The 14,568-nt window shown below is 36.2% G+C and overlaps 1 protein-coding gene across 1 annotated transcript in view; it reads right to left on the minus strand.

The window, feature by feature from the left end:
• Positions 1–200: 200 nt before the first annotated feature.
• Positions 201–14,568, minus strand: part of Znf804a (zinc finger protein 804A) — a 200,271-nt gene continuing 185,903 nt past the window's right edge. Inside the window, exons 3-4 of the mRNA XM_051166225.1 lie at positions 6,432–6,562; positions 201–3,957 (exon numbers count right to left, since the gene is read on the minus strand). Coding sequence (XP_051022182.1) covers positions 750–3,957; positions 6,432–6,562 — 3,339 coding nt within the window. The 3' untranslated portion in view covers positions 201–749. The remainder of the gene's footprint in view (positions 3,958–6,431; positions 6,563–14,568) is intronic.

Consider the following 14,568-nt stretch of genomic DNA (forward strand, 5'->3'; position numbering starts at 1 on the left):
GCATGATTATTAGACTACTACCATTTCAAATCCTAAAGTTGATTAAATATAAATTTCATGACTATTATCTAAATAAATGGCCAAGAAATGCAGTAAGTTCTAAATATAAGCAATGTTATAAGAAATTGAGGCACAAACAAATATACCATGTATTATATTTGCTGTGATTGATAGTAACATTTTAAGTGTGATAAAACTCTGGAGGTCCTGGGTTCTTGGACAGAAGAAAATTGTGAAAAGAACATTATCTGTTGCTAACCGTACTAAATCAGTGAAGACCATCTGAACACAAAAGTTTGATTTACTTAAATAATTAACAAAAATTTATTGCAAGAGATATATTTCACTAAATTTACAGTTTCAAGGAACATGATACAAAACAAATAGGGTCATCAGCTTTGTCTAAACATTAAATAGGTGCAAATACACAAATATTAGAAAAAACAAGGAGCATACTTTACAACATAAATTACAGTACTATAAATATATTTTATGTACATTATACATACTCTTAAGACATCATTTTAATATACAGCATATATTGTATTGAATCTCAAACTATTCAGTGCTTTAATAATATTATATGTCAGAAATTTAAATAATTTGTTAGCATCGTTACACTTACAGTAAATGGTTTGAAATCAACAAGGCCAGCTTTGGCCAGCTTATTCTGTCAGATAGATAGCCAATTATGCACGTAGACAAACACCTAGTCATCTGTATATGTTCTTTCCCCTGTATGGTGGTAACTAGAACAGGGGCTGGAGGGGAATGACCGTTGGATGTGGAGAAAGCAATGAAGGAAAAAGTGCATGGGGTAAGGGTGGGAAAGCCAAGTGGCTGGGGTGAAGAACCGATGCAGGGATGACTGGCATCTGAGGAGAAGCAACCAAAGATGGCTGACCGCCAGGACAAAGCCTAGGTCCGACAGTTCCTACGGAGAGCTGAGGTATGGATGTTCTGGCGAGAGCAGGGACTTGGGGAAGGAACTGTTGGTGTGGCTGAAGCACTTTGAATGTTCCTGCAGCAGCGGCCGCCGCTGCAGCTGCAGCAGCGGCAGCATGGTGCTGCAAAACAGTGTGATGGATAGTAGTTACAGAGGTAGAGCAGAAGGGCCGCTGCAAAGGCAAAGGCTGCACAGGAGTGCTGGGAGGAGGCAGGGGAGCTGGAGGAAAGGTAAATTTGACCTTGTTGGCCAGCATGTTTGGCTGAATGATGTGCTGGTAGACCTCGCATGGTAGGTGTTTTAACTTGTCATGGTTTTCTAGCGGAATCAGCAGCGCCTGCTCTGGCAGAGCCAACGGAGCTAGGATTTGCTCTGTTGTTACAAAGGCGCGGCTGCTGACATGTGCTTCCTTGAACTGTAATGGTGGTTGTGTGCTGAGGATTCCCGAATTATAACACAGCCATTCTGCTGGTGCCTCGCTCATCTTTCCCTGTGGAATGGTCTCAGCCCGTTCATAACGGCAAATGTATGATTTAGTCTGTGAGTTTCTAGAGTTTCTTTCTGTGTTGGTCACCTTGAGAGGAATTTGCTTATCACCGCTGTTTGTAGTCTGACTTCTTTGACTGTGTTCAAGCAAGGTATTGTCGGTTGTGTCGCTGGAGAGGACCCTTGGCACCTGAGCAGATGTAGTGACATCCCTGGAAGCCTGGGCTAAGACACATGGAGTGGTCTCCGTGACGGAGCGCTCACCTTTGCCACTGGCTTCAGAAGAAAGCGGATGGTAAGGCCGGAAAGCCACTTTGTTTTCTGTTGGCTTTGTTTGTTCTGAGTACTCCTCCATACTTATATTTTCTTGTGATTTTATTTCCTCTTTATTGTCTTCCTTTACTAACCCATCTCGGTGACTCAAAGAACTGGCCTTCTTGAGATAATTAGAATTGTCTTTGATTTTCAAAATTCTTCCCCCAGTGTGGAACCTACTTCTTTTTCTCCTCCGTTTCTTCCTTGGCTGACAGGAAGTGACTGAAGCACTGGGTGGCCTCAAGTATTCTTCTGGTAAATGGTTTCGCCGATTTAAACTTTCATCTGGTGAGACAGAACACGAATGCTGTCTGCGTTTCCTGTGAAATCTTTCTGCTTCGTTTGTGAGAGAATTGTACCCTCTTTTACCAGGCTGGTTCTGATTAGGGCCTTTCACATCACTTTGAGAAACGAAGCACCCGTCATCCCCTTGAAGGCTCAATGTTCTGGCTTTCAAACAACAATGAGTCCTGGCATACGTTAAATTTTGTTTCTCAGAATGCATCATCGGTGGATTTGTTTGTCCATTTACATCTAGTATATTTTTTCCTTCATGGTTTTGAGGACCAACAGCATCCTTGTTGGATTCAGTGTTCCTTGCTGTATCCATTTCTTCATTTTCTCTCAAGTGTACAGATGCTTCTTTGGGTCTTTCATCAGGTAGTGAATGTAAGTCTGGCACTTGCGCTGGACTCCTCCCCTGCCTCTCAGGACTTGATTCCAGTGGATTCTTCCCTGCCTCATCAGTGCGACCACTGTCCACGTCCGTTTTGCTGTAACTCCCAGGTTCTTTGTCTGTGGCCCTTTGATGATGCCGACATAACTTTCTTCTTCTTTTCTTCCTTCTACTTTTATGGAACCAGCGTTCATGAGTTTCCTTCAACCTGATTTTGTTGTATTTCTCATTTAAAGTGTCTCGTTTAGTTTGCTTTCTAGTAAAATTGTGTTTGTTTGGTTTTCTGTTCATACAGGAAATATCTTTATACCTCTGACCCACATTCTGATCTTGTCCGAAATCACAACTGTTAGACAGAGTGTGGGTAAGCGAGACAGCGGGGACTTGAGGGTGATCGTTTCGACTACTGCTGCCTTCATCATTTGTGACTCCTCTGATTAGTACATCCTTGCAATCGGCATCTGGTCCCTGGCAAAAGTCCTCATTCTGTTGAGGAGAAAGGTCCTTTAAGGTTGGTTTATTTTTGTCCTGATTGTTGTTTAATTTAGTGGACTTGAAGTCAAAACACAGTGGGTTACAGCTGTATGATATCGACGGCTCCGTAGTTGTATAAACAAGCATTTCTGATGGCCACTGAAGCACGGTCGAGCCAAGTTTGTTAAGGACAGGTACAAATGGATCACATTTCCTTTTGCCTGGATCTGGTCTGTTTTGGAACCTTATGTTTTCCTCTGCAGTGCTTGAAGGTCCCAGTGGCTCATGACCAGTTTTATTTCCAGTTTCCATTTTGGCCACCTCATTAATCTTAACATTTTCCTCTGTGGTGGTTTGTGCTGGTGTGCAGTCATTAGGCACATTGAGATTTGCTTCTACGGAGTCAGGGCTGTTCTCCCTCACAAGTACATCTTCATTAACAATAATATCTTCGATTGATGTTTGATCTTCAAATGGTGTCACATTTTGGCAATTATCTGCATCAGGACATACAGGGGGTTGAACTTGGCAAAAGGAAGTAGTTAGCAGTGTATTTTTGTCACTTAGGATATTTTTCATCTCATCAGTTTGAGCAGTCACTTTGTCAGAACACGTGGCCTCTGGTGGATGATAAGAGTTAGCTTTCTCCTCAGAACTCAGAGGCTCACATGATGATAGCTGAAGGTGACAAGTGCTGGGGACAAATCTGGTTTTCCTGCCGAATTCTTTCTCCACAGAGGACTCATCACTGTTTTCAGAGAAGGCTGCAGCTGAGGACTCCAGCTTCACAGAGGCTTTCTTGGGAAATGCAAATGAGAAGCCAACTCTGTGTCTGTGGCTCGCCTGGCTTCCATCCCCGAACTGACAACTATTTGCTGTGCAGTTACTTGCACTTTCCGTGTCTGCCGAAGCTGCAGTAACGTCTTTCCCTTTCTCTTCACCATGACTCAGTTCTTGCTGGATATGAACTGGATCTACACTCTCTCTTTGGGAAACATCACTGAGATTTTCTCTCACAGTCACAGTCGTTGACTTGAACATGGGGCCACTTCCCGGAGCACTAGAAAATGGGTGGAAGATGTAAGTTAGTAGGAGAGTTTAGTAGAAAACTACTCAATGACTTATTTCTTAGATAGTTAACATATTTTTTGGGAAATTCTTTTTAATTTTTACTAATTAGTTTTGTTGTTTGTTGCTTTTACACGTGTAGATAGTGCGTATTCGGATCACTTTGCTCATCCCGCCAGCACCTCACAGTCTGTAAAAGTCTTCCTTCAAGTTCCTGGGTTTTTTTTGTTTCTTTTGTGCTGTATTTAATTTAACCAAGATAATTTATGCATCCATTGGGGTGGGTGTGTTCATTGGATCCTGGTGGGAACAGCAGTGGGAACAGAGCTGAAGGCAGTGCTTTTCCCAAGTCTGTCAGTAGCAGACAATTCAATAGTGGATATGGTAGTCCTTGGAGCTTCTCTTTCATTCATGCCTGACTATTGATGGACCCATTTGTTTTCAAACCCTATATCTGTATGGATCTATGGCTGCAACTTAAATGTGTGTTATAAAGTAATTTCCTAGGGTGCAGTTATCTTTCCCAGTGTTTCAGTATCATTTGTTGCTGGTTATTGGTGGGGTAACCCAGAGCTGTTGTCTGGGAATGTTATCTACAGCTGTAAACAGCAATATGCAGGTCCTTCTCATGCTGCAGATGACTGCTTCCCAATTAACTTTTTCTACCTCAATGGCCTCTTCATGGAGGACTATAAAATTCTCTACAGTAAAATTATTTTTAAGTTACAAACATTTTCACCATTGACTTCACAAAACAGATACCAAAGAAACAAAAGAGAAAGCAAAGACAGCGCCTTGTTCTAGGTTTTAGAAAGGCTCGAAATTTGGTTCCATGATTCACTTCAGCCAATTTTTATGAAGTCTGCTTTTGTGCCATGAGCTTGCTGTCAGCTAAGTTAACTATGGAAGGATGAGAGCTTTTTGGAATTACTAGGCTCAAACTTAAAATTACTCTGAAGTTATAAATTAGGTTATGTTCCATAGAATAGATACTATTTACCTAAAGTATGAATTATATTCCATCTATATTTGGCAGTATATCATAAACTCTGAGATTTGACTTAAAAGAACAGTTTGGGCTGTATATAACATAGGAAATCTTCAAACTTTACCTTTATACAATGGTTATCTTAAGAGAAGTTTCATTCTATTCTAAATGAGTTTTAAGGGATTTCAAATGGCCAAATATTACAGCTGATTTTAAAAATCACTAAGATAATATACATCTGTCTTGTCTGCCTTGTTTCTAAATATCTTTATCATCTTGTTATGCACAAAAATTAATGGGGAAATTGTCTGCTTATTTGTGTGTGTGTACCCTGAGAAATGCTGTCTGTTAAAAGTTCTAATGAAGGATACAAGTGAGGGGATAATAACTGAGATGCAATCTGAATAAATCAATTAAATCAAAAAAGTTTTAATGAAGGTATGTGTTAGAGACATTTTTATATCTTATGAATACAATTTCCTTACTATATCAGAACCTACATGCTAAATTATACTTTTTAAATATTATATTGTGTAGTATTTAGGTCCCAGGATTCTGTATGGCCTTGCTGGGTATCAACCCTGCTTTCCATGCCATAACAAGCAGACTTCATTACATATAATTGAGCAGCTCTTTCTTCAAACAGCTCCACATGGAATTAAAAAATACTTTACATTGTTTTAAAATTTAAATTTTGAATTCTTAAAAATGTTTTAAGTAAAAATATTCCATACAAATATTCCATATATATTAATTTAGCATGAAATCTTTGTAAATGGAAAGTAACAAGAGAGACATCATTTGTTGAGGATAAGAGGGAACTTTATACAGTGATTTTCTTTAATAGCCTCACCCTGGCTGGGCTTGTGAGGTCTGAATTACAACCCTGTTCGCACCTAGCAGCTGCTCACTGTGAGAAGCAGGTCAAAGTTTAAGAGCTTGAACTTCTAACAGTCCAGCAGTAGTTTATTCACAGTGAAACTAATTTCCAACTGCTTCTGAAGTGCCAGTATCTTCCTGACCTCATTTTTCAAATTTAAAAGTAATTTTGAAAAATAAAAATAAGAGTAATTTCCCAGAAAATTTCTCTGAATTATCATTTGAGAAATAAAATAAGATTTTTTTCAAAACACACTTTTTGCCAAGAGTTAGGAAACAGAGCTTTGCTCTCATGGTTTGAACTTCATGAAGAAACGGGACAGCTTTCAATTATGATGGCTGAGATACAAGCCTGTGCTGATGCAAAATTTACCTTTATAAGCCAAGCTTACCGTAATTTGAGAGTTTTAGTGAAACATGCATTAAACAAGTATTCATATGAAATTCAAATTACTCTTTATTTCTACAGAAGGCCATGGAAACATATATGTCTTTTTTCTATGTACTAAAATAATTAGATTTGTGCCCTTTATTTCCAACTCCTGCTGCTACTTTTTAGGTGTATTTTAAGAAAAGTTAACATTTCATTATGCACTCACCACACAGTTTCCTTTCTTAGCTCAGCCAGCTTGTGAAGACGCTGGAGTGCCTTTTCCTGTTTTCTTACATCCTTCCTGGATTTGGATGCTACATTTCGAGCAAATTCTCTCTGTTTCAGTTCTTTGAGCCTCTATTAAAAAATATAAAAAGAATTAATAATATCTAAGTCTAGAGCAACTTTGAAGTTATGTTGTTGCAGGGATTTTTTCAATACATTGACTTTACCAAAGGACCACATAGCATCAATCAAAACTTGTTTCTAACTGAAATAGTTTCTTCTGCTTCAGTTTGTAAAAATTCACAACCAAGTAATTATGATCCTGTGAAAGTTGTATCTCGATCTTAGGTATATTGAAATTGTAACCTTTCTTCTTTCCATATTGATTATAGCCTCCTAAGAATATTTGCTTAATTTAGATGATACATTAGAGACCTTTTCTAGGCCCCAAGCTTCATACAAATTCAATACATTTATGGATTTGGGTTATAAAATAAAACCTTTTTATTTGAATGTGTTCTGTCCTAGAATGTAATGCAATAAAACCTAAGGCAAATAATACCTACTGAAGTGATTTTCAAAAAATCTCTTCTCTCAAATCTCAGACACTTTTCCCAAATCAAGATCTTCAAGAAAATATTAATTTTGTTTGGGAAATTTGTTTTATAAACTGTAGTAAAGAGGATTATTTTCTATGTTGAAGGCCAGAAAAAAATGCAAACACAAATGAAGATTAAAAATAAATAGCCACAAGGATGATGTGATTGCAGGACTAACAAAAAGGTTCATGTTCAGTTATTTTTAACTTTTTTTTATGAAGATAATGAATAGTTTTTAAAATGGCTGAAATAATATTTTCCATGTAGCCAATGGACAGGACATTCTCCACAGTTGTGTGGAGAGCCGGGACTGACTCTACCATGAACTCTGGTGCCCCATATTTGACCATTTCCCCTTTGTGGGGGGGCCTGGTGGCACTCAGAGGAAGAATAAGCAGGCTACCAAGATGAGACTCGATAGCCCATGATCATATAGTGGGGGAGGAGGTCCCCCGCGGACACAGACATAGGAGAACGGAATAGGGTGAAAGCGGGATGGAGGGAGGATTGGGAGGATACAATGGATCGGATAACAATTGAGATGTAATCTGAATAAATTAACTACATAAAAAATGGATATATAAAAATATTTTCCCAATGGCTTATAATTTCCTGAAATTGTGATGAAATATATTTTGAGAGCAGGATTCCATATTAAAGCAAGAAATGGTCATATTTGGATGATGTTGTCAAATAAGATTTCAGTAAGATGCTCTAGGCATGTTAACTCTTTTATATGATAAACCTTATATCGAAAAGGCATACTCAATAAACAGTTATTACATTTGTAGGTGGATTGCTTATATCATCCTAATCCAAAATACTCTATTCATATTTCAAAAATATTCACTTTGTCACATTCATATTAACCTCTTATTTGTCACAGATTTAACCCTTAATTTACTCTGCACATCCTCATGTAAGTGCAGCCTCTGGAGTGATGCCCACGGAGTCAGCTTCAAGCGACTTCTGATATTTTGGTTGATAAACTTCATGGGTAAGTTTACACATTTATATAACTGTATCTTTTTTTCTGTGTTATATTCTTTAGAATTATTTAAATAACAAACCCTTTGAGTTTTCTCATTAATAATAATATATTTCTTCAGGAGTTCTTGAAGTATTACATTTATACTTTAATTGAACCATGTCATAAATGTTGGACTGTAAAACATTTTGACAGAAAATTATATCATTCTTTACATATGAGTGACAAATGTAACTATAAATTACAAAATTCATTAACTTCTTTTTGGCATAAAATCAAAATATAGTAGGCCAATAACAATATATTGCTCATTTTTAGAAATCAGTACTTTCGGGAATTCCTAGTTTGCAGAAGTCAAATATATTTATAAGGTTACAAACATCAAAGAAATAAGACAAAGATTTTAATTTTTAAAATGAAATCTTTACTCTCCCAGCATACTCAGATAATCAAGTTTACTCCTTCTCAAGTCTCTGGTGGAGTTGAAGACCAGGTCGCTTAGTTTTACAATGAACCTTAATTGTTTAGGGTGAAGATGTTTTTTGTTGTTGTTATTGTTTTTTACTACTTCAAGCCATATTTATTTATTTTATTTTTTAAATTTAATTTTATTAATTTATTCATATTACATCTCAATGGTTATCCCCTCCCTTGTATCCTCTCTTTCCTCCCGCCCTCCCATTTTCCCCTTACTCCCCTCCCCTATGACTGTGACTGAGGGGGACCTCCTCCCCCTGTATATGCTCATAGGGTATCAAGTCAGATGTTTTAATAAATTATTTTATTTTTGTACATATACGTTTATATTGTTATACATATATACAATAGATTACCTATAGCAAAAAGAACCATAACACAATCAGGAATTATATAAATGTTACATATTTAGTGTTTTGGTTGTTTATATTTGACAGCCTTGAAGAAAACATCTTTCCCCTATTGTAGTTGAATAAAATATATTTCTACTTTCTTGGTGTGTCCCTCAGTGGTTGTTTTCAGCTCTATTTCTTTTCTAATCTTATTTAAAGTTTTCTCTAGCATTTATCTTCCATGGCATATTTCCAGTGACATTTTTTTGGGAAAGAGCTAGTCTCTATGACATAAAGAATCCATTTAGAACATTAGTAAAAACAACTTCAAGTGATTTCTTTCTTTATAAGTAAATCATTACCTGTTTCTGTCAATACATCTGCTAATAGTTTCATATTTCACTGTTATTGTGTAATCCACAGGTACTCATTTCAAAAGTTTGAACCATGCTTTGAATTTGGGAGAACTGCTTTTATCAAAAACTGTTTCAGTGGCTTTTTAAATTTTAAGTATGCTTTTTCCTTATAGAGAGGTAACAGCCTCAAAGAATCAGCATCTCCATTTCCTAAATCAATTTAACATTCTTGAAATGCACTGTGCAAAGCGATCTATTAGAATGTTAGCAAATACATTTTTTTAGAGATGGTATTCTAGTGGATGTTATCAGACTTCAAGGTGTAATTTCCTTCTAGTCATTATTTAATCAATGGCATTATGCTGAGTGATACCGTGGAAGTCTTTTTAAACATTTTTTTTTCAAATTTCGTTTCCCATTACTATCATGAGTGTGTATCACTTGGACTTTTCTCCTGGCAGCTTTAAAAGCATCTAATCTCTTAATGGCGTATCAGATCTGAACAATATCTCTCCCCAAGGCCTCTCATTCTCCAGATTCCATTAACTCAAGGTTCTCTTTGTGGATAAAAACCTCATTCTAATTCTAATATAAAAGTCTTGGCAATCAGTGTGTGTTCTGTCTAAAACTGATTTTCCAACTATTGAGTTCATTTTCTTAAGAGCTGGATCAGAAGTGTCTGCTGCACTGTAAGTGCTTATGAATGCTTATCAGACTGAATTGCCACCGGATGGCTGTGATTAACTTCCTCTTACAATAGGAGGCTTTGAAAATTTGCTAACAAAAATCGGGATAAGATTTTAGTAGTAGAGTGAGAGCAACAGAAACTTGATTGTAGGGTCATGGACATGATTATTTTCAAAAGACACGAGACACTTGAATGAGCAAAAATTGAAGGATGATTGATTTGTGGTTCAACTTTATCAATTTATATTATGCATCTAATGCCAAAACTATTACATATTAAAATACTTCTCACGTTCCTGGACTGTGATATTGGACAATATAACAACACACACACAGTAATAGTGTGAAAATGTAAATGACTTATTTATCTTCAGAGGTAAATAAGGTTACTTTAATAGTCAATAAAACAATATTTGATTTATTTTTTTTACTAGCATTTGTAGTTGATTAAGAATAGTACCTGAAAATTAAATTTAAATACTGAGATGCATTTTAAAACAGGAACAGAAGTCATTCTCTATCTTATGTTCATTCTATGTAATCATAGTAAATACATTGTCCCAGATGTTCATAAGACTTTTGGCTATTCAACAGATATCAGTATGTCCAATATCATTGATTAAATCAACTGGAGATTTCTATAGCTATTATTTTAAAAATTTAGTTATACAATACCATGTGGTATACTCTGAATTCAATTATATACCAGCAACACTAAACAGACACAGCGGGAGTTTCCCTCTGAGACCTAACGTTCCATTTTGGCTGGCGGGTCACCTGGGCAGGAGAACACTACTTAGGAAGGCCCATCCACCACAGGAGATGCTGAGGAGCTGGGAGCAATAATTGTCTCCCACAAGAAACACTGTTTTCCTCCCAAGAGGGCCCATTCTCTGTGTACTCACTCCTAGCGGAAGCAGCTGTGAAAAAAGCTCCTGCTCCTCTGAGTTCTTCAGAAAAGCTTAATCCATTCTTTCCCTCGTTTTTACTAAATCTCCGTTTTCCTTTAAGAAATCTGTCAGAGCCTGGCCAGGCTCGCTGAGACAATCTGGGCATTCTCACTATTCATCTATAAAGTATCTCCTCATCCTTTCTACCATATGACTATTTACAAAACAGCATTTTCTTTCAAATCTCCACCTTTCTCTTACAGGAAGCTGCCTAGATTTATACCTTGTCTGCCTTGAAGCGTTTCCTTTTAAACTAACAGTCATCATGTTCCCTTCTCCACTCATTCTTAAATTCTTTCATTAAAAAGACTAAACTCCCTGGAAAAGGACACAAGATTCACTGGCAAAATATAGTACCCCAACCAGAAGTCTTCATAATTTCTCCTAAGAATCTATGTTAAGCTTCATAAATAAATCCCTTTTATTGTTCTCAAAATATTAACGAATAGTTATTAAACTGATTTATAACCTTGAGTCTGATAGATGACTTTAAACTGAGGACTAACAAATGCTTTTCCCTTTCTAGAGGAACTAACCTGATGACAGCTAAAGCTCTTGTTTCTGACCATCTTTGTAGTGGTGAATGTCTCTACCCACTGAGACACCCTGCCAGCCCAGGAGATATCCACTACTGGTAAAACCTCCAAACGCAAAGTGTGAAAATTATATGGATTTGTATCCCAGCATATATTATTCCTAGAGCAATGAAGGATAATTTTAAAGATGTTTATATTTATGTACATATATAATATATGTAATATTAACATATATATTTACAAATCCATCTTTCTGTTTGTGGCATTCATTGTTTCCCATATGTAAAAACAGATCATTAGTTGAGGTATGTTCAGGGAGTTCTCTGGGCTTACTAAGTGTCAAAATCCATCTAGGGGGCAAACATATGTACAGTTAAACATACATAAGCATAACACTAATTACTAGCTAAAGTTTAGTAAACATAACCATAAACTCTTACTGTACTCATCAAAAATTGACACATTTAGAAACATTTAAATATCTAGTCAGTCATAGTGTAAAAAATAAAAAAGAAAAAAAGAAAAATAACAATTTAATTAGCCGTAAAACACGACTAAAATTTGTGGAGAATGAAATGAATAGTGTTTGATGTCTTAGATATAAAAATACAATTTATTTTCTTATTTTCTGCATTAATTGCCACCCTGTTGACCTTCATTTGGCTCAAGAGAAAAACATCAGTTAAATAGTATTCAAGCTCATATATGGATGGTACTTTTGAAATTATTTTTACTTAAATTTTTTCAAAAGCTAAGTTTTTTTATGTGCCCTGCTGATTTTCCTTACTCCAGTTCATAATATTTTTAGTTACTAGTAAAGACACTTATATGTCCTTTGCATGCCAAGATCCCCACACTGTCCTTCAACTATACTAAAATTTCTAATAACAGATACAACTGCGTTCTGAAGCAACACTCGACAAGTTCTACTATATATATATTTTCTATTGATTTAGAACTAGCAGTTAATTCTGATGGTTCAAAATCTTTTTGTATTGGTTATCTCTGGTCTAATTGACACTCTGTGTCTAGTCGTGTTCTCCAGCCTGACCATAGACTTTGGAAATCTATGTGCATCTCTTTTTTTTTTTTTTTTAAGCACTGTTTTGTTTTGTTTTGTTTTAAGATATTATTTATTTATTATTATGTATACAGTGCGCTGTCCGCGTGTACTCCTGCGTGCCAGAGGAGGGCATCAGATCACATTATAGACAGTTGTGAGCCACCATTAATAAAAAGAAAAAAAGGATAATTCCTACAAAGAAGAATGTAAAAAATGTACATTTTAATCATGTTATATAATATAAAATTTTATGGGCTTACTACTTTTGAGGGGCTCAAATACTCTGAAACAGCAAACTATAAGTTTTTTCTTTATTCTAAGTACAGTTTATTCTTTAATACAGTTATTCTTTAATACAGTTTGTAAAAATATAATAAATCAAAGAAACATCTCTTTTAAACAGACAGACATCACTACAGAAAATCACAACCAATCAAGATGCAGAGTTATGCGTGCCCAGTTCCAATGCATAAATCTATACAAAATCCGCCCACCTAAGCTCAGGGAGCACTGTAGAAGCAAGCATGGGAAGGCTGTAAGAGCCAGAGGATCAGGGAGGTTTCTGTGATATTGTGACTCCTAGGATCACCAGAAACGCTACCGGTAAACCTCAGGAACATGCCTGCCCAAACATGAGCTGAAAAACTATGACATTGAATACCATGCCAAAACGGAGGGAGAAAAACCCACAAAGCCTGAATCCTACATCAAAACCTATAGACAACCAAGAAAAACTGTGAGCGAGAGAGGTGATCTTCCCCAGAGCAGAGCATGCCTATTGGTTGTCTAGTGCCAAACAGTCATTCTTGAAAATGTCCCTATATGTGACATTGTTTGGATCAGATAGGTTTTAATAGGAATATATGTATGTATAGGGAGAGGTATTTGGCAAGACGTGGAGAGAAGAGGGAAAATGTAATTAACTTATAATATCAAAATCAAATGAAATAAATGTGTTAAATATACTAATATAAGATTTAAAACAATAAAAGAGCATGAGGTGGAATCACATAGTATAGACAAGGAAAATACATGTTATGCCCAATTCATCATTAATTTTGTATGCTTACAACAGTTATCAAGAAGCAATTTCTTTCTGAAGTGTCACTGAACAGCATTTTAAATTATTTAAGAAATACTCAGCTTTGTGAATAAAGCTCTTATATTTTCATAGCCACAGAATTTTCTGCAGGAATAATATATTCCAATAACCTCGGCTGACCTTGACTTCCCCTGGGGAAGAACAAAACAACACACTGCAAGACTCTGCGTCCTGACTTGCTGAGGTGAAGGTCACTTCACTGCCTTTTGGGAGGTATTTCAGCCACACTGCAGCCACAAAAGCAAAAATCAAGATGTTTGAGGGGCTCCAGCACTAAAGCAATCATTCCTGTTCTATCTCTCCATTGCATCGATGTGACAAATTTCTTACAGTGAAAATAACCCTGAATTGCCAATAGGCAGCCAGGTGAGTGGACAAGCTCAGTGTGACTTGACTCCAGCAGCAGATGAATAGGTCAAATTGCTTAGAGGAAAATCTTTTCTGTTAGCCTGATGCTGAGTCTTTGATCTTTTTTTTTTTTTTTCCTTTTTTTTTAAGCTCAGAGACAAAAACTTAGAAGGCAAATATTCTACTGGAAAATCATTTTTATTCACACTTTATGAGAAGGTATCACTTAAAATGTGAAATAAAGTATTAAGTACAGTATTCAATGATAATTGCTGATCATGCACAATACTTGATAACTTTGTTTTCCTGAAATTCTAGAGTGATCAATGCAGTTTGCTCTTCTAAACCATAATGTGCGGATAGAAAGAACCTTATAGACTAAAATGAGGAGAAACCTCCACACCAGTAATAGCGAACAGCATCAGTGTGAGGTGCACACTTGACTACACGCTCCAAACACATTTGTGTCCTACACATATGTATGCTCTATTTTCCTTATATAAATAAACCAAGACTATATGTTTTTTCAAACTTTTATAAATCTCGATATATTTGGGTCAATATATAACTAGAAAGAATCATAAAGGTTACCAGGATATTGCCTTTAGACCTTCATCTTCTTTAAATATATCTTAAACAGTTTTTTAAAAAATCAACACATATTATAATTATGTTATTTGTTATAAGGACATAGAATAAT

The sequence above is a fragment of the Acomys russatus genome, chromosome 24 (assembly GCF_903995435.1).
Source record: "Acomys russatus chromosome 24, mAcoRus1.1, whole genome shotgun sequence".
NCBI classification, from domain to species: domain Eukaryota; kingdom Metazoa; phylum Chordata; class Mammalia; order Rodentia; family Muridae; genus Acomys; species Acomys russatus.